A 27,666-nucleotide genomic window follows, 5' to 3' on the forward strand; every position below is an offset into this window, starting at 1 on the left:
CCTAAAATGAAACTCTGTTCATTTCCTCATACCATATATGTTGGGTCCTTTTTTCCCCCCTAAGTACTTCTTATAACTCAGAATTGAAAAGTATCTCTCTTACATGTTATCTTATTCCAACTCATTTGGTACATCAGAATCCACAGAAAAACAAGGTGAAGTAGTCCCTCACCTCTGCGAGAACACACGAAGGGTGGAGAATTTAATGCCTCCTGGAAGCTACCCATTAGATCCTAGCTATCCTTAGATTTGTTTTTTCTTAAAATTATACCAAAACACATGTCCCTCTACATTTCTTGCTTTATTCACAGCTCTGTCCCTTGGAGACAGAAAGGTAAAGATTAATTCTACATTTGTTTGAAAACTTACATCTTGCCACTTTTTTTACTTCTCAGCCTTTAAGATGTTTTACACATTTTCTCTCACTTTTGAAGTCAGTTTTACCACACAGCCACTTATCTTCTCTAAATAGATTACCCTTTTAAGAAAACTTTTGATTCCTTAGAATGTTATTCCCCCATTTTTAAAACCACAGGCAATATTGTTGCATCTGACCTTTACATTTATTCTATAATAAGGAAAAAATTACTCTACCTATCACTTCTGCACTAAGACTCTTAGCGTTTCAAATAAAACGACTTTAATGTCAGTCTTCTCTGATGTTTCCTCGTGTGCTCAGATGCATGGTATTTGTTCTCTTTACCAAAATAATATATACATTTTTAATTCTCCTGCTGCTTGGCACTTATTATCATTCACTAGAATTTTGGTTTTTTATTTTGTCAAATGCCAATGACATCTGATTTTTATGGACTATACCAGTGGTTTGTGTTGTGATCTCAGACTAAACACAGTAACTCCTGGCCTTTGATTTCTTGAGACAGAGGGTTAGAAGTTAACAGTATTAATAATTTTAAAATTCATTCATATATTTTTACACACTGGTTTTTATGAAGCCCTATCAAGATGATACAGGGGGCCACATATATTATGGAGAAGTGATCATTTTCTTCATCTTTTTTCTACACAATACCAGAAAATTTGAATCCAGGGTCATCTGACTGTCTTTTCTACAGCAATGATGTGAGCTGTTACTTGTTGAAACTTCCGTCGCATTGTGATTGGAAGTTTATAGTCTTAGTCTCCTTTTTTCATAACTTTTGCTTGACCTTGAAAGAAAAACATTGTCAGTAAGAGCACTTTTACATTTTTACAAGGAATAAGTCTGTGTTTTTACTTCCTTAAAGGGAAGGAGTAGACAAGGGGAAAGGTAAGAAAGGCATTGAGTGAAGTGGGAAGACGGTGGACTCACAGCCAGCCACCCAGAATTAATTCGACCTAAATGACCTTGGACAAGTCATGTACATCTTTGGTCTTCTGTTTTGGCCTCTATAGCATGGTAGCAGTGCCTTAGATCAGTGTTTCCCAAGTGTGTTTTAAAATATTAATCTCATTATTGTGTCACATAAAAAGGTCAACTAAGTATGGGAAATTCTACAACTTGTATCTCACCTCTCTTACAGATTCTCAATGAACTTAAGTATATTAAAGAGTCTGAAGTTCTGTAATCAAGGAACTAATTTAACTTGAACACTATAATCTTCAAACAGACTTCATTATGCAACACTTTGCTTAAAGTGAACAAAGGAGCTTAAAGCACCTAGAACTAGTGTTCAGGGGAGTAGACTGGATGTGCTGTGTGAGAGTGACTTTTTGTTTATTTTATTTTTTAATTTTTTATTACGTTTATTTTTTATTTATTTTTATTATGTTTATTATGTTTATTTTATTATGTTATTACATTTTATTACAGATAGCCAGCATATAGTACATTAGTTTTTAATATAGTGTTTAACAATTCATTTGTTGCTTATAACAACTAGTGCTCATCACAACATGTCCCTCCTTAATACCCATCTCCTGGCTACTCCATCTCCTGACACCCTCCCTCTGTAACCCTCACTTTGGTTTCCTGAGTCCACAGTCTCTCATGGTTTGGCCCCCTCTGTGATTCTTTTCATTCAGTTTTCCCTCCATTCCCCTGCGGTCCTCCATGCTATTCCTTATGTTCTGGGTGTGAATGAAACCGTATGATAATTGCCTTGACCTATGTCACTTAGCCTAACCCCCTCTAGTTCTCACCCATGTCAATGCAAATGGTAGGTATTCATTCTTTCTGATGGCTGAGTAATATTCCATTGTATATATGAACCACATCTTCTTTATTGATTCATCTGTTGAAGGGCATCTCTGCTCTTTCCACAGTCTGGCTGTTGTGGACACTGCTATTATGAACATTGGAGTGCATGTGCCCCTTCTTTTTCCTACATCAGTATCTTTAGGGTAAATATCTAGTAGTGTAATCACTAGGTCATAGGGTAGCTCTATTTTTAGCATCTTCAGGAACCTTCACACTGTTTTCCAGAGTATCTGTACCAGCTACAGGAAGGAAGGTTTTATAACCCATCAACAGTGGAAGGAAGGTTCCCCTTTCTCCACACTGTCACCAATACTTGTTTCCTGTCTTGTTAATCTTGGCCATTCTGACCGGTGTAAAGTGACTCTTATTTTTATTTCAAAATTAATATGCTATGGTAAGGACATTAAGTGGATTTAGGGAATGTGAGTGGAAACAATACAATTTTCTGAACAAGTATTAGTTGTGAGCACTTATTAAATTAAATCTTTTTGGTGATTTACAAAACTGCCTAGCTTCACCCAAATATTAATAAGAAAATCACCTTGAAGGCAGGGCAGATATGTAAGAATTTCTGAATAATGAACAGGACTGAAAGCACTTGAATTTGTTAGACTGACCTTAGACGAGAACTGAAATGGGTAACGTTCTCTGCCCATGGCTCTTCCCCGTGGAAGAGTGCAGCTTGCACACAGTCCTCACTCTATCCCCTGAGAGATGGAGAGGGCAGCCAGTACTGTTACTCTTTCTTTCCAGAAGAGAAAGTTGGAGCTTAGAGATCACAAAGGGATTTCCAATAGGACATAACTAATAAATTGTGAAATCAGATTCAGACCCAGATGTCAATGTCCTAGTGCCACATTCCCTCCACCAGTTTATGCAGCCCTTCTGATTCTTAATCCTGCTCTCATATTTCAATCACGTGGTAAATTTTTGATCACTCTGGATGCACCCTGAAGAATCAAATGAGAATCTTGGAGGTAGGCACCACGCTTCCTTTTTAAAGAAATCATTTTAAGTCTCCCAGGTGATTCCGATGTGTAGTCAGGTTAAGAACCACAGTCCTACACTGATCTAATCACATTCTAGCCTGTTCTGCTGCTGCTCTAGTGCTTCTCCTGAAGGTGACTTTGGGGCTAACATTCTTTCTATCAAGCCAGTACAGTATCATTTAGCATTTTCCAACAATGGGCTGACCACATTTAGAAATACTTCACCCCTCACACTTTCTCCCCTGTAATTAGAGTACTTTCTGAAACACAAGGGGGGAAAACCTGGATAATAATTTCTTGGACTCAGTTGTAATTTTTTTCAAATGTAATAAAATCAAAATGCAGTGCAGTTGCAATGACATATCTTATTTGAGGGTTAAAACCTCCCATTATGTTGTTTTCTATTTTTTTTTGCTTATATTTGGTTTAACACTGGCTATAGAATTCGCTCTCTATATATTAATTTAATATTAAGTTAATATATATATAGATGCCTACTACAGAGCAGTGGTTTCAAAATTATTTCCATCTGTAAAACACAAAAAAATTGCCTCATATATATATATTGTATATATACATATATATAGTTCCCTATTTTATATTGCATACATATATCACTATTCTAATACATGATATACATTTTAAAACATACATTAAAAAATAGGAAGATGATAATTAGTGTGATAAATATTAATAGAAGTTCAGATACAAAATTCTTCCTGTGTTCAGTGGATTGCCCTGCGGTTCATATCATATTGTCCATGTTGGTGACCACTGCTATAGAGGACACTGGAAAAGTCAATCAAAACGTCATTGTTATTTGCTCTGTCTATATGTAGAATAAAAAGTTAAGAAATTCATCAACAATTAATGGAGGAGAAAGAAATTCACACTGTTGGAGTTTTGATCGTGTCCTTGATATTCTGATGTGACCCATTACTCCCATTCTCTACCAACCTTTCATCCTTATATCCCATGCCTGCCACAGAGTGAGTGTCCTATAAACGTGTGTTGTTTGTTGAATGACCTTCATTTCTTATCCTTTCTGACTCAACACAAATGTAACCTAGAAACTCAACACAAATTCCTCCTTTGTCTTATAAATTAGGGATTTTTTTTAAAGATTTTATTTACTTATTTGACAGAGATCACAAGTAGGCAGAGAGGCAAGCAGAGAGAGAGGAGGAAGCAGGCTCCCTGCTGAGCAGAGAGCCCGATGTGGGGCTCCATCCCAGGACCCTGGGATCATGACCCGAGCTGAAGGCAGAGGCTTTAAACCACCGAGCCACCCAGGCGCCCCATAAATTAGGGAATTTTGATAGCTTTTCCTTGGAATGTTACTTTTTTAAAAATTTAACTTAATTTTTTTCAGTGATCCATAATTCATTGTACATGGAATGTTACTTTTAACTTCTTTATCTAATTGTTTCAACATTTATGAAGTGCCTACTACTTATGGTACATCAGTTGGAGGATTACAAAGATGAAAACACTCTAATTAGGGTAAATGGGTGAATGGTGAATGAGATACCAGTTTCTAGTTAAGGAATAAGTAAGCTGGGGAGGGGTGGATAAAAGGTATAGTATAAAGAATATAGTCAGTGGTACTGTAATAGTGTTGCATAGTGACAGATGGTAGCTACACTTCTGGTGAGCAAAATATCATGCACAAACTTGTTGAATCCCTGTGTTGTACACCTGAAAATAATGTAACATTGTGTGTCAGCTATACTCCAATGTCCAAAAAAAAGGTGGGGGGGGACAATCTAATCATTGCCTTTTAGAAAATCAGTCCTTGAACAGGAAAGAGACATTGCAAGATTAACTGTTGTAGAAGGTAGGGGGTGATCATTTTCACAGAAGGAGCTAGTTTCAGCAACAAAATCAGCAGAAACATTGTGTATGATTGTGAAGTTTGATGACTCTTTGTATACTGCTCTATCTTACACGATGTCTTTTCATGTTCATGGTATCCCTCCTTTCTCCTAAACATAAATAAATCAACAAATAAATTAGTATCATCCCTATTTTGCATATAAGGAATCTCTAATCTTCAATAAATATGTTAACTGAACAAAATTCATGAATATAGGAATTGAAAACAGATGTGGTACTACATTTAAAATTTACTCTCATTATGCCAATTTAACTTCATTTCTAGAAACATCTAGGCTTAAAATAATAGCAGGTTGTTTTTTTTTTTCTAAAAAATTAAATCAGTTTGCTGGCCATTAGAAAACAAGTTCCTTCTTCTCCATCCCAATTTTCCATCACTCCTGAGATCTTGCTATGTGTGTTTCATAATGAAGCCACTGCACTTTGGTTCTGGGGTTATCTTGTTTCTTTTTTTTTTTTTTTTTTTTTTTTTTTTTTTTTTTTTTTTTTTTTTAAGATTTAGCTGTTTATTTGAGAGAGGGGAAAGGCAGAAGGAGAGTGGCTTAAGCAAACTCCATGCTGAACATAGAGCCCGACGTGGGGCTTGATCTCACAAGCTCATGACGGAGATGATAACCTGAACTGAAACCAAGAGTCAGGCACTAAACTGACTGTGCCCAGGCTCCCCACTTTGTTTCTGTTCTTATTTGAAGTTTTTTTTTCTTTTTCATTTAAAATATAGAATTAATTTCATTCTAACTATAGTTCATGATCATTGCTAAAAAAGTGAAAAATAAGAAGATGTTTATTATCCAGAGATAACTATTATTGTTCCCTATTTATTTGTGGTTACTGTTTTTAAAATAAAATTTTTTATATCCTTGAATTGCAGTGTACTGCAGAGATTTTAGCCTTTGGCTTATGCATATTCATTTTCATATCATTGATGTTAGCACATTAGATTTGTCAACTTTTTTATTTGTATTTATTTTTTAATTTTTTAAATTTTATTAGGTTTTTAAAATTGTATTTCCATTGTAGTTAACATACAATGCTATATTAGTTTTAGAGGTACAATACAGTGATTCAACAATTCTATCCATTGCTTAGTGCTCCTTTTTAATTCATCTCATCTAGTGATCAGCAACTTTATCTCCTTAGAAGTTAACTTTGGAGTTCGTGATTTTTTTTTTTTAAAGATTTTTTCTTTATTTATCTGACAGAGATCACAAGTAGGCAGAGAGGCAGGCAGAGAGAGAGGAGGAAGCAGGCTTCCTGCAGAGCAGAGAGCCCGATGTGGGGCTCGATCCCAGGACCCTGGGATCATGACCTGAGCTGAAGGCAGAGGCTTAACCCACTGAGCCACCCAGGTGCCCCCGTGATTTTTTTTTTTTTTTTTAGTGTTTCTAGAGTTCCCCCATTTCCTTGTACTATGTCTCAGGTAATATTTATGTCCACCTCCTAGTTTGTGCCACCGTGTTGGTATTCCTGAATAAATACGGAAAGGTCAGCATCTCACCATCTGTACACCACCCATTCCTCTTTATTATCATTCTCCTGCTGCCACACCTCCCACCTTTGTCCCATCACATACCTCTTTGCTTGCACTCAATTTGATTCCCACAACACTGACCCTGCTCTTCTTGCAGGTTTTTTGGCACCTCGTTCTTCAGCTAGTTTGCCCTCCTTTGTCTCTGCATCATGCTCAAATTCAGTGCTCCCTCTTCTGTTGGAGAAAATGCGTCCTCTCATCTCTAACCTCTCTCCTTGGCCTCAGTCCTTCATCCTATTGCAAACATATGGCCAGGCTGCACACATGCCCCGCTCTGTGTAGTGCGCCCACAGAAACACTGCATTCAGATGCACATAATTTTTTTTTTTTCTGAAATCAGGCCAGTTGTTCAGTGTTCACCATTATAGGCAGATACTTGATGCAAAAGAAAAAAGACAATAAAAAACAATGACAAGAGCAACTAGCCAATCAGTGTAATGTCCCTTCTCTCTGTGTACAATCAGCTCCAGCTGTAGGCCCTTTATCTTGAGAGTTCATAGGATAAGGCACACACATAATTAACCCAAATAAACCCACTTTCGTGAAAAACATTTTGAAGACTTCAGCACAAAAGAGCACTTTTTGGTCCAGATCCTGTACTATTCTGAATTTTTAAAAAGACCACACAGAAGCCTCATCAACAGTACCCTAATTAAACTCATCAGTTCACAGATGTTTACAGGAAAATGCTCAGCAAAAATTTTTACCAAGCATTCCTGTTTCCTGAGAAGAGAGATGTATGATGACAATAGTAATAGTAATAAAAGCTAAAATATTAGCTTTTATTACTATTATTATTATAAGAATTTTAATATTCCTGCCACTTTACATAGACTAATACATTTACATCAATAACACTTTGAGGAAGCAATTATCATCATACCTATTTTACAGATGTCAAAACTGAGGCTAAAAAGATTAAGTAAGTTGGTCCAAAGTTACACAGCTAGAAAGAGCTAGGACCAGGACTCAGATCCTGGTCTGCGCGACTCAGAAGCATGTGCTCTTATGTTGCCAATATCATGCTACCTGTTCTATAACTAAAATCTGTGTTAATGTTCCAACACTTTGTAGTCACCAAATAAAAACCAACTGAAGTACTACTATTATAAACCACCATTATCCCCACTTCTCACCTCTACCCTTTGCTCAACTTCTTTCCGGTCTGAGGAGTTCTCAGGTGGTACTTAAGAATCTGTATGTAAAGTCCTTCTCAGTACGTTTCAGTTTCAGTGCTTGAAACTTGAAGTGTATCTTACTAGAATATGAGATTCAAGGGAGCTGGAGATCTTCTCTGTCTATCTGAAAAAGGAATATAGATGAGTGTTTACAAGCCTGGTATCTGGATCCAAACTGCTTGCTTTTAATCGGCTTCTACCACTATTAGATCAATGACTTTGAACAGGTTTCTTAACCTCTTGGAGACATGCTCTTCTAATCTGTAAAATGAAAGTAACTGTAATAGTTACCACACAAGTTGTTGTGAGGTTCAATTGTGTTTATGTATGTAAATGACTTAGAATAGTTCCCAGAGTGTAATATAGGCTCTGTAAGTTTTAGCTATGATTATGATTTTCATCCTATTTATTACATATCTCTAATATGTAAAACCATGACTGACACATGGTAGCAATGCATTGACCAATGGATGAATAAGTGCTAGATGCTGGAAATACAAAAGGATATAAGAGAATGTCACTTGTTCAGAAGAGAACTATAGGAACCAGAGGAAAAGTTGATATCTTAATGGAAAGTTCATGGTCAGCATTCATATATATACATACCCCTCCAGTTCCAGGGTCCCTAACTTCAGCTATACCATCAAGGATTAATTGGCACATAGAATTTATAGAACATAGGCAAAGGGGGGGGGGGAGGAATGTTGCAAGGTCTTCTATGACTAGCGTGCTAATTAAATAGTACAAAGAATATGTACAGAATCCAATCTAGTGCTCTCTGGCATGTTTACTTTAATTATGCATCATTTCAGCAGAAATTAACTAAAGAATAACTCCATTAAAATAATAGTAGCCAAATAAGAATAATGTAGGTATTTAAAACACATCATAAATGTTTTAAAACCATCTAAGAGAAGTGCTGGAGAAATTCCACTATAATGTCACTGCTATGAAGTAAAATTGCACTTTCATCAGGCTCTTCTGTCCAGTAAAATGGAGGGGTTGCTATTGAAGTGGATGGGAGTAGAGTACCCTTGAACTTGTTCACCTGCCAAGCCCTGTTTACTAATATTAGCCTTAGAAAATCAACTTGTTAAATAACATTTTGCTGGGATATTTGTTTATTTATTTATTTTGGTGGGGCTGCGGAGGAGAAAGAAAGCATGCAGTAGTGAGAGGGAGGCTCTTAAACAGGTTCCATGGCCAGCATGGAGCCCAACATGGGGCTCAATCATGACCCTGAGATCATGACCTAAGCCAAAACGAAGAGTCAAGGGTTAAACAATTGAGCCACCCAGCCCCCCACATGGGAACAATTTTTAAAGTGGAAAAAAAAAAAAAACAAATTTGTGTAACTCTAGGAAAATTGGGGCTCTCGTATAGTGGTGGTATAAGAGTAAACTCGTGCCTCTTTCCACAGGACACTTTAAGAATAGGTATCAGAAGGCTTGTAATATTCATATAGTTCAGTACAACAATTCCACTTGTATGATTTATCCCAAATAAACATCAAAGTTGTGTGAAAATGTAGAAAAAAAAATGTTTACTGCAACATTATTCATAGTAGAAAAAAATGCGAAGCAAACTAAACATACTTTAGTTACAGATTGGTTAAAGCATTAGTTTACTACCATGCAACACAGTGCTCTCTAGGAAACAAAGTCACGTTGTTGCCATATGCTATGATATGGACCAATAGTCACTCTAGATTTAAAAAGCAGTTTTCAAAACAATATGTATAATATGGTCACTGATATTTTAAAAATATATCCCAAATAGAGAGACTGATTAGTTTTTCTTCTTCTTCTTCTCCTTTTTTTTTTTAATAGTTCCATAAGTATGTATTACTTTGTAATTGGAAAAACCATAGCATAAGAAAAGAGACAGTTGACCCCTTCTTTCTTTTATCCACAAATAGTATCCTGATTTGCATTATGATACATTGCTTTCTCATAGAAAAAAACAGAAGCAGCTTTGTTTTTTTGTTTTGTTTTGTTTCTTGGGTTGTTTTTGTTGTTTTTCTTAATTTATAAAAAAATATATAATATATATTTATTATATTATATGAAATATTATAATATAATAATATAATATATTATATTATTATATTATATTTTTTATATATATATATATATATATATATATATATATATATATATATATAGCATCAACAATGGTACCTTATCTGCTTTGGCTAATGCCATAAATCCATCTTTCTGTCCGAGTATGATGTAGATCCTGGATTGTAATCATTGCTATTTAATGTTTAAATAAATAATCCTGTATATGCTTTTGCCTGTTTCTTTTCACCTGCCTAGATTTGACTCTAATATTGAGTATTATTTTCCTTTTAGGTAAACAACTACAGTTTAGAAGAAGTGACGCATGAAGAGGCAGTAGCTATACTGAAGAACACATCCGATGTCGTTTATCTAAAAGTCGGCAAACCCACCACCATTTACATGACTGATCCTTATGGGCCACCTGATATTACTCACTGTAAGTGCCACACTCAGAGTCCCTGTGCCAGGGGTACAGAATTGGAATTCTGCAAAACTTGGCAAAGTACTCTGCATCTTTGCTCTTGTTTAGCTTGTGGAAATAGTTGCAAGGAACGCTGTACTTCACTCCCTGATTGCCTTACAAGCCTTAACTAGTGTTTTGTTGGTGGGACACCTTGATGGGTTAGAAAGTCCACCATTTAAGAAAGGCTTAATGAGGTATGTTTTGGACAGTGTCATTACAGTAACATAAAAGCAACACCTTTTTAAAGTCTACTTCTCAAGGCCCTAAAGTATGATAGCTCTCATGCCATAGTATCCCCCTTTCCTAGTTCAAACCTACATAGTAGCCAATGAAGAAAGAGAAAGACTAAAAGACCAGAAACAGCTCTTTGCTCCCTCCTGGGGGAGAGGATCTTGCACTTGGCTGGAAACATTATGATCCTCAATCACCATCGCCATAGCTCTTCCCTTTACCTGAAGATTATATTGGCAAGAAAGCAGCGGGGTGGAGGGGAGGGGCTCTCAAACACTATGGCAGTAGAAATGAGTTGTAGGTGGGGGTTTCTAGGACAAAAACTAACTCTGAGATGCTGCTTTGTTGAGTCCTGCAAAATCCACTCCTACAGAAGCCCTGTATTTCCTTCTCAGTAGGTCAGCAAAAACTTGATCTAAGGTTCTGTCTTTGGGGACTAGATTCAGAAGCAATTTTTTTTTTCTACCTGAGATTAAGGGATAGTTAACATCACTAAGCTTGCTCATTCCGAAATTTTGAGAAACCAGTTGTGAGATTGGGATCTCGCAATAGCTAAAGAACCTGCCACTAATTAGTACTATGGTCTTAAGTCATTTAACCTCTCTCAGACTTAGCTGTTTCTGTTGAGGGAAATTTAAAGGTTGAATAATTTTGTTAGCTGCTCATTACGTTAGCTATTGCTTTTCTTAATGATGATTTAGAAATGACTTGCCCCCAAAATGTGTCTTTTTCTCAAGCATGCAGGAAGCTGAGATCAGCCTCACCTTAGGATATGAAAGAATTTTAACTATTTTATTCTCTTCATATCAACTAAAAGAACACAATTGCCTTGTGTAAATATTGGTAGGCTAAAATCCAAACTGCTGAAATGTAATTTGTACAGAGATAAGGTGACTATCTTTTTTTTCTTTTGTCTGCAGTATGAATGGTAACAGTAAAAATGCAATAGAATAAAGGTAATAAATGGAAATGTTGGGAAATAATAAAAAAAAAAGTTTTTCAAACTGAATGAATTAGAAAAAGCAGCCTTCAGACTCTGAGCTACTCCCTGAATGGTGTAAAGAGATAAAAACAAGAAAACAAAGCTTGCTATTCAATTTAAAATATATATATTGAGTAACCTCAATATGTAGAAGACACCTTATAAGGTAATAGGTGGGATAGAAAGGAAATGCAATCATGGCCTTTACTGGAAGAAAGGCTAATTCAGATACACGGATAGCAGCAATATTTGGCAACATAAGAAGGATACCATGGGAGATAAAAATGTACATGCTTTTGGATATTCAAAGGAAAGGGATACTACCTGTCTTCCGATGATCATAAAACTCTTTATGGAAGGCGTGGCGTTTGAATTGTATCTTAAAGAATCGATGAAATTTCAATATCAGAGATGTGTTAAGAGACAGAAATTGTAGGCAACTGATGAGAGCACAAACACTGGGAAGAGCTGTCTTAGAGGACTCTAGAATAGAGGGTATTAAAATGGATCAATCTTGTAAGAACGACAAAAGGAAAGGTTTATATTCAGTACAGTAGCAGCAATGGAGAACACTTAAGCAGGAGAACAGCATTATGAGAGTTGGATTTCTCAGTGTATTAAATGGATTTCTAGAGAGGGGTGGAGCAGGCAGGAGGGGCTTTCATACATTCGAATGGATGATGAATTACTGTAGAGAACTAAGAAAGGCCAGTGCCCTGGGCCTTTCTGGGGTGGTAGTACAGCATATTTTGGGATTCAAGTCTTACACAAGAACTTGCTCCAGGAGCCTTCTAGATTTGATGATTGAATATTAATTATGTGAAAAGAATGTGAGCTCTGCAATTAGAAAGCTAGCATTTTTATTTCAATAGAAAATTAATCATCCTTCTGAAAATTCATGTTCTGGCTCTCTTCCCCAATTCTTCTCTTCACCTAATTATACAAAATGGGTTTATAGATATAAATGTTATTACATCTTTCCAATCCTAAAGGTCAAGCACCATGTGCTTGTACATACTAAATGCAAACAAACAGTAACTCCACCCTCTTAGGAGACAAGAAAATCCTCAGCATGTAGCAAAGTCTTCCTATTTTTAACAGAACTGTAGCATGACACATTGAATCACCCACCTAACAGGTTTCTTCTCTTTTCTCTTTTTCACCGCTTAGCTTATTCTCCACCGATGGAAAACCATCTACTCTCTGGCAACAATGGAACTTTAGAATATAAAACTTCCCTGCCGCCCATCTCTCCAGGAAGGTACTCACCGATTCCAAAGCACATGCTTGTTGAAGACGATTATACCAGGTCAGATATGCTTATTGGTTAATTGGACTTGTGATCACTACGGGAAGAAACGGCCTTTGCCTAACATGTCAGCCATTGCTTTGGGGGCTAACTCAAGTTTCTGAGCACCACTGAAACTTATTATTATCTTGTCTCCTGTGGAAATCTGCGAATTCTTGTAAATATGTATCATTAGGAATCAAAATCACTAATCTTTGTAAGAAGTGGTACTATACATGTACTCCACACTTTGCAGTTTATTAAGACTTTCACACGTGATGCCGTTAGAGCTCAACGGCCATTTTGTCAGATAGCTGACTTGAGAGGAGGTGGTACTGAGGTTCAAGTAAGGAAGTAACATACCAGTACCACATTTCTGTTTACCGGGGAGTCAGGACTGAAACCTTTGCCTTTTGGCTCTGAATACCATGTTTTTGTCTCCAGTGGCTACTCGCAGTTCAGTGGAGTTGGCAAGAGAGTCAACCCTTCCTTCAGCACAGTAGCTAGAGGTAGAAAGAAAATGGGTGACATTAACTACAGATGGTTTGATTTTAATACACACTGTTAATTCCAAAGGGAACAGGACAGGATTTGAGGATAGAGCCCGGAACCATATTGCTAATGCCATGAAGTAAAGCCAAGTTTAGGCAGCATACTTATGAAAAAGTCATGTGTGACAGTCCACAAAACAGACCAGCTTCCTTGACTTAATTGTCACCATTAAGAATTCAGTAAATGTTGGATAATGAATAAATCCACAAATGAATATGGGAATAAATAAGAATAAATGTACTTTTTCTTTTTTATCTTTCAATGTTTTTGTTCCAAGGTAATGTATGCTCTTTGCATTTGGTGAAGTAATGAGATAATGTTCAAGAAACAAAACCCTCTCCCCAGATCCTGCCAGGGCAACCATCTTGATGTTCCCAGTGTAACATCCTGGCGTGAACCTTTCATACCTTCTGCATGTTCATACAAACCCAAACAAACTCACAATCAGTTACAGATGGGGCTTGATACTGTTTTTACAAAGTAAGTTTATATTTTAGAAATTGTTCTGAAACTTGCTTTTCTCAGTGAACAATACTTTTACCTGAAATGAGATTACATATAAATACATACACACTTTTTCTGAAAGTGTTTGTGTGTAAAAATGATAGAGATGAACCCTTTTGGTTTAATATCCTGCCTGTCTAATGAAGCCATTTGTCAGCCTTTAAAAAAATAGAGGAGGCTTCCTGCCGCTTAACTTCCCTCACCGGTACCCAGGCCTGCTTTGGTCTTTTCATTCCTTTGCTATTTCTTTTTAAATGATTAAGCATTTTCCATTTATTTTGCAATTTCAGGTTTGCTGAAGTAGCTTGTTACATCTTTAGCCAAGGAATGGAATGTTTAGATGCTGCAAATATGCATCTGGGGTATAAATCAAATATAAACTTCTTCCTATGCTGAAACATCTAATCTCTATGCTCTTAATCAAAATGAGGGCTGCAGCAAAGATAATCCTCATGGCTCTCTAAAGAATTGTATAAATATAGGCACCTTTATTCACCAGAGCAATGATCTATTTGCTTTCATTCTATCAGTAATATTTGATATGATTTTAATTTGAAAATGTCATTTTATCTTACTAGATCCCATATGGAATTAAAATTGATTAAATCCCCTTCATAATCCAGGCCCTTTGCTAGCTGTTTTCCATACACTATTCATTTAACTCTCCCCAAACACAGATAGAATGGCTGCCATCCCTATTTTATAGGTGAAGAAGTTGAAGTTCAAAGATGTTAAATAAGTTGCTTATAGTCCCGCAGCTTTTAGGCAGAAAAACTGTGTGTGCCCTGCCAGTTACAAAATCCTGGCTAAGAGGAAACATTGTAATTTTCTTCTTATTTTTAAAATGAAAACCAAGTCCTATAAAACTGTTCATCAGAGAAATATGTAGCTCTAAAGGGACCCAAGCGTTTCAGTAAAGCTCTAAAGGCATTTAGATGAGAGCTGAGACCTATTTCTACCATTGGTTAACTATATGACCACCAGAAAATTGTTCAACCACCAGAAACCTGATTCTTCATCTATACAATGGAAATAGTAATCACATTTTTAACAGGTTGTTGTAATGATAGAATGACATAACACGTGCAAAGAACTTAAAACAGAAGCCTGGCACATCATGAATTTTAGATGAGTGTTACCTATTTACAGTAACTATATTTGTTATAATTCTTACTCTACCTAAGATGTCACATGAATTGTTTTTTAACAGTGTCCTAGGAATAGAGTCTGCCTGTTCCTATAGAGTTATGCCTTGGTATTATAGTTCTTGTCCCCCCTCCTCTCTTGTTCCTTGGCAGGGCAGTTTCACTAAAAGCTTCATATAGAATCTCCTGAATGGCTAGTGCCTGGCAAACTCATGAAATAAATTATAAATTATATCACACACACACACATATCTCCCACTCGCACCTTTGCTATGTATGTCCTCCCACAGGGCTCGGTGCTGTAGGCCCCTGCCATGGATCTCAGAGGTATTTGCTCAAAGGAAAATTCATTGCCTTGTTCATCAATATTTATTGGCTATTTCCTACTAGATAGCAGGCACTGCACCAGGAATGCAAAATTGAGTAAGAAACAACAAATCTAAGAATATCAGATTGGGACAAAAATATAGGTAAACCAGTGGATCCCTCAAAGCCTATTCCCTGATTACGCAGACTGCCTCTGTGAAGTTTTCTATAAAGCCTAACTTATTAATTTTTAAATTCTGAGATCATATATCTTCGTATCAAAATGTCATTTTTGTGTGTGTGGCAGGAAATGGCAGATATTTACTTTACCATGTCCTTTTTTATTTTTTTTTTTAACTTTACCATAACCTTACTTAGAAAGTGAAACGTGGGCAACTTTATATCAGTTCTCATCCTTTAAAAGTAAAAGGTCTGTAAAATGTCAAAGGGTGGCAACTAGTAACAGCAACAAACAAAATTAGGTCAGTTCTAGGGAGTGCTCTGGTGCACCCCTAGAATTCCCTAGCACTATGGGAGTTTCTTAGTAAATACTGGTAAATGAACTTGAGTTTTAAATGAATGCCCAAGGAAAAGCCTGTGGGATCAAAGTTTTAAAGAGGAAATAACTCTTCAGTTGGAGTTCGAAAAACATGTGTAGGCGTCGATCAAGGTCAAGGAATCAGGGTGTTCATGGTAGAGGACAGCACATGCAGATTTGCAGAAGAATGTGACATAGAATTAAATGAAGCAACCATCACAGCTTGAAAAATAAGACTTCTAAAAGAGAGTGGTTTCTACATTTAAGTTGTCTTTATATTCCTATCTTTTCTGTCATATACAAACTACTTGTAAAATTTTAAAAAGATATAGTAAAAACAAAAAGATCACTACTGTGCACTCTTAACACAAAGTCCTTTAATATATATTATTGCCCTTGCTTATATTATTATTCTTGATTTTTATAAATAACAAGAGTGCTCAAAGCATTTAAGTAATTACCGTGCATCATACAGCAAGCAGATAGCAGAATCAGAATTCAAATTCAGGTCTGTGTTCCCATGACTTATCTTCATATTACTCCCTGTGCCCCATTTATGCATTTAGTTCCACAGAAAAATATTGGGTAAACAGGACTGGGTTTATATCAGGGATTGGTTCTAGTTCTGCTTCTACCAATGTAACACCTAGATGATCCTGAACAGGCCATTTAATCTCTGTGTCTTGATTTTTTTATCTATAAATTTGAGATAAAGGGTCTTCTAATTTCCTCATGGAATTGTGAAATTTCAGTGTGATAATATGTGATAAAGTTGTCATTTTTAAAGAGCTAGATAAATTTATTATTATCCTAAGATGTTACAGTAGCTTATACGTGAAGCCTACTTTGAGTTTTTCTTAAACAATAAATCAAGGTAATTGATCTCTAATGATGGGACGTAAGCTAATGGCGAAATAAGAACCTTTCAACAACATAAACTCCTCAGATTGGGAACTTTTTATTCCAGATGTTCATGATCTCTTAGTCTATTGTGAGAAATATTCTCTTTTCCTAAAGCATATTCACTTTTTGTGGGGAGTAAGAAAGTAAGAAAAAGTAAGAACTTTTTAAAGGAAATTTGATTAGAAAAATGCTACACTAACTTAGCTGGAATTTTTTTGAACTCTTTCTATTTGAGGAAATGTATACCTGAGAAAACTGAAAAATGTTTTTCTGTTGATTTAGGGAAAGTACAAAAAAAGAGGCCCTGGATAAAATTTTCTTAGTAGAAAGTCTGTCAAGTACCCTATAAATCAATGCTCATTGTGATGTAGATATCTGGTCTTAGGTTGTTGGTATACTATTTTGGAAAGCTGTCACTGTGATGCTGAGATGTGTTTCTGGCTCAAAGAATTATAGGCTTTCAGAATTGGAAGGGCCAGCAATGAATCTAGAGTCTAATCTTCCTCCTTCTGATGGGTAAGGAACACAAGCCCAGAATGATATGTTGGCTATCCCTAAATCCCATAACTTTAGAATTAGATATAGAACCTATGTCTTCAAATACCAAGTCTAGTGCTTGTTCTGTTTCTCTGAGCTGGTGTTCACTTATGTTGTCACTGTTGTTGTTCTTGGATGGAGTAAGAAGGTAAGAATTATGAAACCCATGAACAAGCAGTGATCACCTGTGAACAGTACCCACTTTGTATATTACCCACAACTATGGATTCTACCTTTACTGGGCCAAGTGGTAACCTGGTCCCCCAGAAGAGGTGCAAACCACAGACCCTTACCATCTGGCTCACTATTCTCAGGATACACAAATCATCAATCCTAAAATGAAACAAAAAAAACTTTGAGATGCAATTTATAACTGATCTTCCAAGAGGTGGGGACTCAAGTTACCAAGCTATGAATTTGATAAGTGTCATTATGAAGGCCAGGGACCTAGATTATAAATATGAACCATATATGTCCCGGTGAGAGAAACTAAGTTCAGCTAGCCCTTTTCTTAGTATACCCAGGTGTCTTTCTCATTGGCTCTACATAATGTTCCCTCACATAATTTGGTTGCTCAAGAAGCAGAAGCTAAGTGAAGTCTCAAGAAAAGCTTCTTGTCCCCAGGAACCTTCCAGAATGACTCCAAATTGTGACTCTGATATTCACCAGTTTAACTTTTTTATTTACTAAATAGGTATGAGCCCAATCGACTAGAGTCTGCCTCTACTCTTTTTCCCCAGATTATAGAACATTAGCTTACTGGATATGGTATCTAAAACGTATTCCAGTTTTCTTTTTCTTTCACTCATTCATTTCTTCATTCAGTGAATATTTAGCTTCTCCCATATGTCAAGCCTGGATATTAGCAACAAAGTTACAGTGGTGAGCAAACCACGGGAGGTCCCTGTCCTTATGGAATTTACATTCTCTTGTGTCAAGTAAGAGGCACACAGATAAATGAGTTAAGTACAAATATTAGTCAGTACTATAAGGAAAAAAATAGAATAATGTGATAGAGATTGGGGAAGAGGACAGTATTAAGTAAGATAACCAGGAGACCCTTCTCGGAGGAGATAGCATTTGAGCTGAGACCTGAATAACAAGAAAAAGTGGTGATATAAAGATCAGAGAAAGAACATTCCAGGAAGAGGGAATAACAAGGCCAGTCACTGAGGCAGAAATAAGTTTAGCATGTTCTAGGAATATAAGGCAATCCCACTTGTCTGGGAAGAGATGAGCTAATGGGAATATGGCAGAAAATTGGGTTGGAGAAGGAGTCAGGAGCCAGATGACGTAGGACTCTATAGCTAATGATGAGGAAGGATAGGTCTGATTTTGAGTGCTTTGAGAATCCATTAAAGACTACTAATCAGGAGAATGAAATTACCTGATTTATATTGGAATAAAACCTCTCTGCTATGTGGAGAAGTAGAGGGGCCATTGAAGAAATGAGGGGAGAGGTTATGGCAGTTGGGATTAGAGGAAGAGAGAGCAGTGCTGAGGAGGAAGGCCACCTGAACTCTTTTAGAGCTAGAGTCGGTAGCCAACATTTCATGTGGAGAGCAGGCCTGCTTTAGCCAGGCTAATTTACTACTGACCATTTCTACAGTTATTATCACCTGTAGAGTAATCTTTTAGAAACAGTGTAAGTTTGCCACTGCTGGTGATTTTTTTCCCCTTGCTGTTTAGCTTTGGATCAGAAATGGATAGAGACTAATTCTCAAATGTTTCTATCCACATGCCCTTAGGCCTTGAAATAGGAACTAGTTTTTCCTCAGGATCTGGGGTAGAACATGAATGAAGCTTTCCATTTAAGCATGAAACACACAAAAAAAATCTTATATTTTCTCATAAAACTTGGGAAATATCCTTGTTTATGTTAATGTAAAAACACTTTGGTTACAAATTGAATTATTTTATCCAAAATATTAACGTGAAATCAACATACCAGAAAGATTTTTTTCTGGGAATACTTGGTCCCCAGCAAGTACCACAAACCCCAAGGTACATAAGAGTACCCAAGTTTGAGAAGCCCCGATGTGACTTATATAGACTTGTCAGTTATTAATTTTATGTTCTAGAAACAGCCCATTAATAATGGCTTAAGGTGTATAGTCTCTGTTAAGGACAGCCTCTTAAAGGATCAGAGAAGACTTTGCATCGGAGAAAAGTCTGGGCATATTCTAGCCTCTCTACTTTTTAGCTTACATTTAATGACTTGAAATCTTTTCTGGATGAACTGGAAATTCTTTCTTCAGACACAGAAAAGAAATCTTTTCTTACTCATCTTTAACTAAGTACAATAGGAAGAACTGGTTGTGCCCCATGGAGACAACTTAACCTCCTCTAGAATACACATCTGTGTAGCTGAAAGATTAGCCTTGGAGCCACCCTAGCTGTGGGACTTGGCAAGTTCCATAATCACCCTTTACCTCATTGTCTCATTTATAAAAGAAGCAGAACAATACCTCTCAAGGAAAAAACAAAACAAAACAAAACAAAAAGCCTCTCAGTAGATGTTAGATATTATCAATACTCTTTAAAACAATGATTTTTCAGATGAACACCACAAATAAAATCATTTTTCAGTGAATGTCCTCCATAGAATGAAAATGTAGCCACCATTGGTGTGTAGCTGCTCAAAGTTAGCTCTGTGTACATTTTTTTCAAGTTACCTTGCAGAGCACATTAGGACATTTTATTACAGAAAGTCTTGCAGTCTGAATGCTTTATTAGGGATCTTCATGTTCACGACTGCTGTGAATATCTAGTACCACCTGCATTGAAATCTAATCTATGGTTCAGTAGAACCAAATATGACCAAACAACAACAAAAACAACAACAAAAGCTAATCTATCAATCTGGCCTCTGTGGTTACACACAATTATCCTTTGGATAATTTATTGACCTTGCCCTTTTTTATTCATGGTAGCTCTCAACAACTAACATCATGTAGCTTTTCTCTTTAAATAAATTTTGTGGAACATGGCATCGGACTCCTTACAGGCTTTTTGTTTATTTACTTATTTTTTAAAGATTTCTTATTTATTTATTTGACAGAGAGAGAGAGATCACAAGTAGGCAGAGAGGCAGGCAGAGAGAGAGAGGGGGAAGCAGGCTCCCCACTGAGCAGAGAACCCAATGCGGGGGCTCCATCCCAGGACCCTGAGATCATGGCAGAGGCTTAACCCACTGAGCCACCCAGGCACCCCTCCTTACAGGCTTCTTAAAGTGCATTATGAAACTTAACCAAATCAAAGATTCATCTGCAGTGTCTCTGAGTAATCTCTTGTTCTGTGCCTTGTGCTGGACTCCTCTGACATGGAGCCTGCTATGACAATGTCTTTTTTGAAGCAAAATGTAGTGATGGGAAGGGGCAAGTGAGGCAAAACTAGTGACATAGATGGAGGCTAAGCCATCATGTGGAGACTTGAGGGGAGTTTCTCTTTATTGATGGTGGCTCCACATAACCATTTTAGGTTTACTTACATCAACCATGAGGCCTGACTGATAGTGCTGTCCTGCTAGAGATAGGATGAGTGGGTATGCTAATGAGGAGGATGACAAATCTTAATTAAAGGAAGATATCCAAATAAGTATTGGAAAACATGGTAAGCTTCTGTTTGCCGTCAGGGAAGCAAACTTAATATTAGGAAAAATGAACCAATAATGAGGATTTTAAACCTGTCTTTTATAGATACTTCTTATTCCTCATACCTAATAAATCAGCCAGACATAAATACATAATTCTAGGCCTTATAATTTTATGGAAGATGGTTATTATACATATATATCTATTATTGTTAGAAATATAAGTTCCACATAGATATTTAATCAATGCTGCTTTACATTTTTTTTCATTCATCCTTGGCTTTCGGGTCTAGTGGCAAAAAGAAAAAAGATAAATGACGGACAATGGAGAATTTTGGAGGGGCCACTTTAGAAGTCACCAACTATGGGTTGACCCCTGTCCTTACATATTGCAAGTAAATTACTGTCACAAACACAGTATGTGCTTATTTCTGGCCTTTGTTTGTATGGTATTGAAAAAGGGTATGTATGATGACTTGGGATGTGTAGACATGGCCTCTTTCTCTAGCAGTTTATTTTCATATCCATGTGTCAGTAAAGTAATAGTAGTCAGAAGACAGCTGATCCCTAATTGTCCGCATCTGGGTGTATACTTTGCAAATTATCCATGCCAGCATTGGAATTCCTGAGTGACTTCTTGCCATCTCATATATTATAAGCTGCTGTCAGTGGGTTACCATATTAATATTAATTTTGCTTTAATAAAATACAAGAAAAGTATGTGATACATTCTTGCATTCCAAAGACTTATTCTTTTTTTTTAAGATTTTATTTATTTATTTGTCAGAGAGCATGAGCATTGGAGAGAGCACAAGTAGACAAGTAGTAGGAGGGGCAGAGGGAGAAGCAGGCTCCCCACTGAGCAGGAAGCCCAATGGGGGGCTTGATTATGGGACTGTGGGGTCACGACCTGAGCCAAAGGCAGATGCTTAACTGACTGAGCCACCCAGCTGCCCCAAGACTTACATTCTTATATATCATAGATTTATAAAATTACATGAATTCTGGATTGCATCATTCCCTTTTTGCTTCTAGTGATCTAAATCATGAAACAAGTTATATCTGAGTTAAAAAAAAAAAAGACATTTTGAAAATACTGCCTTCATTCATTTTCCCCAGATATCCTTTTCAGATATCCTTTTCAATCTTTGCAGATACTCCTTGCCCCTCTGTTGTCTTTTTGCCACTTACCACTCTTTGTTTTTTCCTTAAGTTCTTACTATTTTCCCTAATTATAAAAGTGATAGGTATTTGTAGGACAATTATAAATGTAAAGAAAAATTCATGAAAATTACTATCTTACCACAGAAAAACAATCATTAATATTTTCTTTAGGATTTTTTCTATGACTATATGTGTGTTTATTAAATTTGAACCAGACTGTACTTTTTTAATTTTAATTTAACATTATATCTTGAGCACTTTCTCATGTTTTTAAATAGTCTTCATATTTTTAGCAGCTGTATAATACAGAAAAACCATAATTATTTCCTATTGTAGGTATGACCTTTTGGTTAGTGCTTATATAATCTTTGTAACCTTGACTCTGAATTACATAGTTCTTTAAGATAAATACCTAGGCCCTCACTGCCTAACTAGCACCTCAAATGGTTGCCTTACAGACATTACACCTTTAACATTTCCAAAAGCAAACTCCTGATGTTTGTCCCCAGCCCGCCCTTCCCTAGGAAAATATGACCCGTAATCAAGAGAAAATTCAAGCAACAGAAACAGACCCTAAAATGGCAGAGATGATGGAACTGGCCGACAAGAAGATTTAAAAAGTTATTATACATATAGCCAATCTCTCAAAAAAGTAGGGGAAGTTGTGAATAAAGAGGAGAGAAATGGAAGATATAAAATAAATCCATATTAAGCATTGAGTGGTGAAAAAATAGTATCTGAGGTGAAAATTAATATCATAGTACACACTGGGGAAGAAAATATTTTGAGGGTTGCCTGGATGGCTCAGTCAGTTAAGTGTTTGCCTTCAGCTCAGGTCATGATCCCCGGAACCTGGGATTGAGTCCAGCATCAGGCATCTTGCTCTGTGGGGAGCCTGCTTTTCCCTCTGCCTGCCACTTCCCCTGCTTGTACTCTCTGTCTGACAAATAAATACATTAAAATCCTAAAAAATAATAATAATTGTGAACTCTAAGGCATAGTAATAGAACGTATCCAAGTAAAATGGAGAAAGACTAAAGAAAAAAAAAAAATCCTAGTGACTTGTGGCACCAGAAAAAAAGCAGAACCAAGTAGTCAATATTTTTTGACATTGGATGAAAATTATAAATCATATTGGTCTAAGACTCTCAACCTAGCCCCAAGATATTGTAAAGAGAGGAACATAACAAAAATTGATCTCTTAAAAAAATTGATCTCTCATCAGAACTAATGCAAACCAGAAGAAAATGGAGTATCTTCACACTGTGTGGGGCTAACCCCAGGGTTCGGGCCAAGTAGCAGCAGAATAGAGCTCTTATTACTGAGAATGGGAAGCCTGTAAAGGGGCAAACATCAAGACTGGGGACAAACATCAAGAGTTCTGGAAAGTGCTAAATGTGCACTGTCTACAAGGCAACCAAGTGAGGTGCTAATTAAGCAGTGGGATCTGGTAATTAGAAAGCTAGAGTCCAAGCTCAGTCAGTCGGGTTCCAGAATCTCTTGTGCTCCTAAAGGTCATGCAGCTGGTATATTACAGGATCAGAATTCAAACTAACCCCAGAGTCTGGCAATGTTTGTTGCACTACACAGGTAGCATTATTAGCTTTAGGATTTCTCGCATCTCCTCTGTACTTCAAGTTCATCTTTGTTGTTGTTTCTGTCTGTGGAGGTGGAAATAAAGTTTTCTATCATGGCCCACACCCAGCAATACTTACAGCCTATTTGGGGGAGGCAGTCAGCATTTCTCAGGGAGAAGGGAGGCCTCCTGAACTGTGCGGTTCCAGGCAGGGGCTCAGTCCTTAAATTCCTGTCATTCCAGCTATAACACCAGACCCCATATGGTTGCTTTAATGAACATTTTAAGTCCTCACTGAAAGAGCTTCAAGTACCCTGTGAGCGTATGTGTCTCTGTGTAAAGATCTAAATACCAACCTCCTCCTTGATGTTTTTAAATTAGATTGACCCTGAAGCAGAACAATGTCTAAGTCCTTTCTCATGTAGACTGTGTCCTAAGGGAAATGCTGTCACCTAATCCATTGGTGCCTGATATTTTGCTTTATGTTTTTTATCCCCTTAATCTTTTTCTAAAGTTTCATTTACCATCTTGAGGCGGGATGAAGGCAGAATGAAACAGCTGAAGTAAATGTGATAGCCAGAGATTTCAAAGCCAATTATGGGAGGCCTTGCTCTGAATTTATAATAGTATTAGTAGACCCTTAGAGCTGCCTAGTACTGCACTTTCCTATTTCTCATTTAGTTTTTAGAATGCCACACAAAATGGGCAGAGAGCATTGCTCTGCCTGTTTAACAGACTGGGAATCTGAGATGATAGAGATTCTGTGATTTCTCCTACAATAAATAGAAAGTAGGTGACAAATGCAGAATCAACCAGCATGGCAGCACCTGGGTGAAGAGCTCAGATTTTGGGGTCACAATAACTCTGGGTACCCCACTTAACTAGCTGTTTGACCTTGGATGACTTATATAACCTCTCTGTGTCTGTTTCCCCAAAAATGCCAGTACCATGGGTTATTATTGGGAGTAAATGAAGTAGTCTATGTGAATCACTTTCAGCAGAGCCTGGCCTAAAATAAGCTGGATTCAGGCTAGCTGTTTATTATCATTACCATTATTATTACTATGATTATTATTATTATTCCCCCTGACTTTCAGTCCTGGGTACCATGGTACCGCAGTGCTTGTAGGACTGGCTGCCATTGTGATAATAGCATCGCTGTTTGGGGATGATAGATGAGATTCGGGGATGAATGAAGGGAAGATTTGATTCCAGATAGCATAATAAATATAGATTTGCATAATCTTTACACTTGCCTTGAAGGATAGATTTTTAGACTTTATATTGATTTAGTCATGCTTCCTTTATATTTCATTGTCCTTTAAAAACATGTATTGATCACAGACCTGTACCCCTGAAACAAATAAAATATTATATGTTAATTAAAAAAATGTATTGATCCCAATTAAAAATAATCTACTCAAAAACAAGCCTGTCTATAAAAGTTCTGTAAAACGAAAAGCCTACAGGGACATCTGGGTGGCTTGGTGAGTTAAAGCCTCTGCCTTATGCTCAGGTCATGAACTCAGGGTCCTGGGATGGAGCCCCACCAGTTCTCTGCTCAGCAGGGAGCCTGCTTCCCTTCCTCTCTCTCTGCCAGCCTCTTTGCCTACTTGTGATCTCTGTCTGTCAAATGAATAAATAAAATCTTAAAAAAAAAAAAAAGAAAAGAAAAGCCTACATATTAAACTGATTTTTAATTTAAATAATCTAAATTTTAAAATTCTAGAATGTTCAGTAAACATAAATGTATACGCTTCCAAACACTCAGATTTACTATGCAGACACTATACAACTTTTAAAATAAATGTACTTTTGCATACTTTCATGACTTGAGCACAGAAACCAAGTATATGCCTAGCAACATGTAATGATGCTTCACAGTTCCCAGGGGTAGCGCTGATTCCATGGCTTCAGTGTATAATATTAAATTGGATTATGTATGGTTGGGTATAGTTTTACCTATAGTATATATCTAAATCCATATGATGTTGGATGTAACCATAATTAGGTAAGGCAAAATTTAAATTTGTGAGAACTAAGGGGAGCTATGTATAAGTTGCAACTGAGTATGAAACTCACACTGAAAATGTGATCTACCTGACTAAAGCAAAGTTAGATTTTCCCCAGAACCATTGTCATTATAGTTTAGAGAGAATTACTTGGTTAAATTCTGCTTACAAAAAGTAAATTAAATTAGATAGATAGACACACAGATACGGTGAAATAAGAGGTACTATTTCTTACCTTCCCTTAAAAAATTAATATTTATACTCTACATACAGATTATAACATTTATTAGCTGAATATTGTGTCAAAAATTGTATAGCGATACTTGTTTTCTACAATATTGGAAAAGATAATACAATTCAGGAATGTGACTAGTTCATACCTTTCTCAAAAAGAACAGGTCTGCTGTCTAAAATTGTAGTTCCAAACGCTGACTGCCTATCAGTCACCTGCAAAACTTGTGTAAACACCGAGTCCTGAGTCACACCCCATAGCTACCGAATCTGGGTGTCCAAGGATAGAACTCAGATATTAATACTAAGAACAGAACCAAAACCCTCACAGGTGATTCTGATGCACAGGGAGGTTCGGCGATCGCTGGCTTAAATTCATGTCTTTGACTTCAGAAAAATCAAATGACCAGCAGTAAAAGCAAAATGGAGCACATTGGACAAAAACATGGCCAGAACTGGGGTGCCTGGGTGGCTCAGTGGGTTAAGCCTCTGCCTTCGGCTCAGGTAATAATCTCAGGATCCTAGGATCAAGCCCTGAGTTGTGCTCTCTGCTCAGCAGGGAGCCTGCTTCCTCGCCTGCCTCTCTGCCTACTTGTGATCTCTGTCAAATAAATAAATGAATCTTTAAAAAAAAAAAAAAAACTGGATAACCCTAAAACACTGACAGTATTAGTGACAATGTGAAAAGAAATGGTATTACTCTTAAGCAAGGTTACCCAAAGCAGAGTTTGTTCAGACTTTATCATTAAAATTGCTGGCTATTGCAGGTATGTGTTTTACTCTATAAACATACCTTTAAAAAAATGACACATTACTTCATTTCCTTCAAGTCAAATTACATCTAATAATGGGTTTCTATTCTGCCTGCATTTTTTAATTTCCTCCCTGAATGTCAATCTTTTAGGAGCTCAGATTTTTAAAAAACAAAAACTGGGAAGAGAGTCTCTTTGGGAAATTTTGCTTTCCCTTCTGTATATCTATCTCCAGTGAGACAAGAAAACACAAGCATCCAAATATCTGCTGCCAACTTGGGGAGAAAAAGGCATAGTAAGTTCAAAACACAAATTAGTATATTGGGGCACCTACGTGGCTCAGTTGGTTAATCATCTGACTCTTGGTTTCCACTCGGGTCATTATCTCGGGGATGTGAGATCGAGCCCTGTGTTGGACTCTGCACTCAGTAAGGAGTCTGCTTGAGTTTCTCTCCCTCTGCCCTGACTCAATAAATTCCAAAAAGAAAGAAAAAGCATCATATGTTAGTGCAATTCAAAAATGCTCTGTTTCCTAATCCCCCTTTTCTGTGAAACAAATGTTTTTATATAGGAATGTTAGATAATTCTAAGTTCCTTAAATACAAGCTACCTACCACGTTACAGCAGAACAGACAATATCCTTATGGCAAAATGCATGTCAGAGTTAGGACTCGCTGTTCATCATCTCACAGACCTATCCCAGATGCCAAATAGCTGTGATCAGAATACAACATTCGAACCTTCTCCCCTCTGCCAAATCTTTTCCAGATTGGTTAGATGGAGTAGTTGGAGGGTTCAGCATTATTGGTAGTTTTAAAAAAGGAAAAGAAAAATCTCCTCCATCTGATTTTTGTTACTGTATCTTCATTCATTATAGTAGTTCATTGACAAGCAGCTCTCATTTTCATTGGATATACTGGTCCAGTCACGATCTCTCTGGATCCTCCAGATAAGCCAGGAGTCCTCTCCCCAAAGTGACCCCAATGAAAGGCATCTCATCCTTTTGTGTGACTTGTTCTCTTACTCAACCGAC

At 36.9% G+C, this 27,666-nt stretch overlaps 1 protein-coding gene and 1 long non-coding RNA gene across 21 annotated transcripts in view; one reads left to right on the plus strand and one right to left on the minus strand.

Annotated features, from left to right (window-relative positions):
- Positions 1 to 27,636, minus strand: LOC131840134 (uncharacterized). The gene is made up of 4 exons (XR_009357215.1): positions 27,248 to 27,636; positions 7,753 to 7,918; positions 6,659 to 6,991; positions 1 to 1,169 (listed from the first exon to the last, which is right to left on the minus strand). It is a non-coding gene; the product is annotated as an uncharacterized LOC131840134 (long non-coding RNA).
- The window catches only part of DLG2 (discs large MAGUK scaffold protein 2), a 1,588,988-nt gene that overhangs the window by 1,095,880 nt on the left and 465,442 nt on the right, over positions 1 to 27,666 (plus strand). For all 20 annotated transcript variants that reach the window (XM_059187674.1, XM_059187632.1, XM_059187635.1 and 17 more), the window contains 2 exons: positions 10,149 to 10,293; positions 12,704 to 12,842. In XM_059187674.1, the coding sequence (XP_059043657.1) occupies positions 10,149 to 10,293; positions 12,704 to 12,842 (284 nt within the window). The remainder of the gene's footprint in view (positions 1 to 10,148; positions 10,294 to 12,703; positions 12,843 to 27,666) is intronic.

The sequence above is a fragment of the Mustela lutreola genome, chromosome 1 (genome assembly GCF_030435805.1).
Source record: "Mustela lutreola isolate mMusLut2 chromosome 1, mMusLut2.pri, whole genome shotgun sequence".
Lineage (NCBI taxonomy): Eukaryota > Metazoa > Chordata > Mammalia > Carnivora > Mustelidae > Mustela > Mustela lutreola.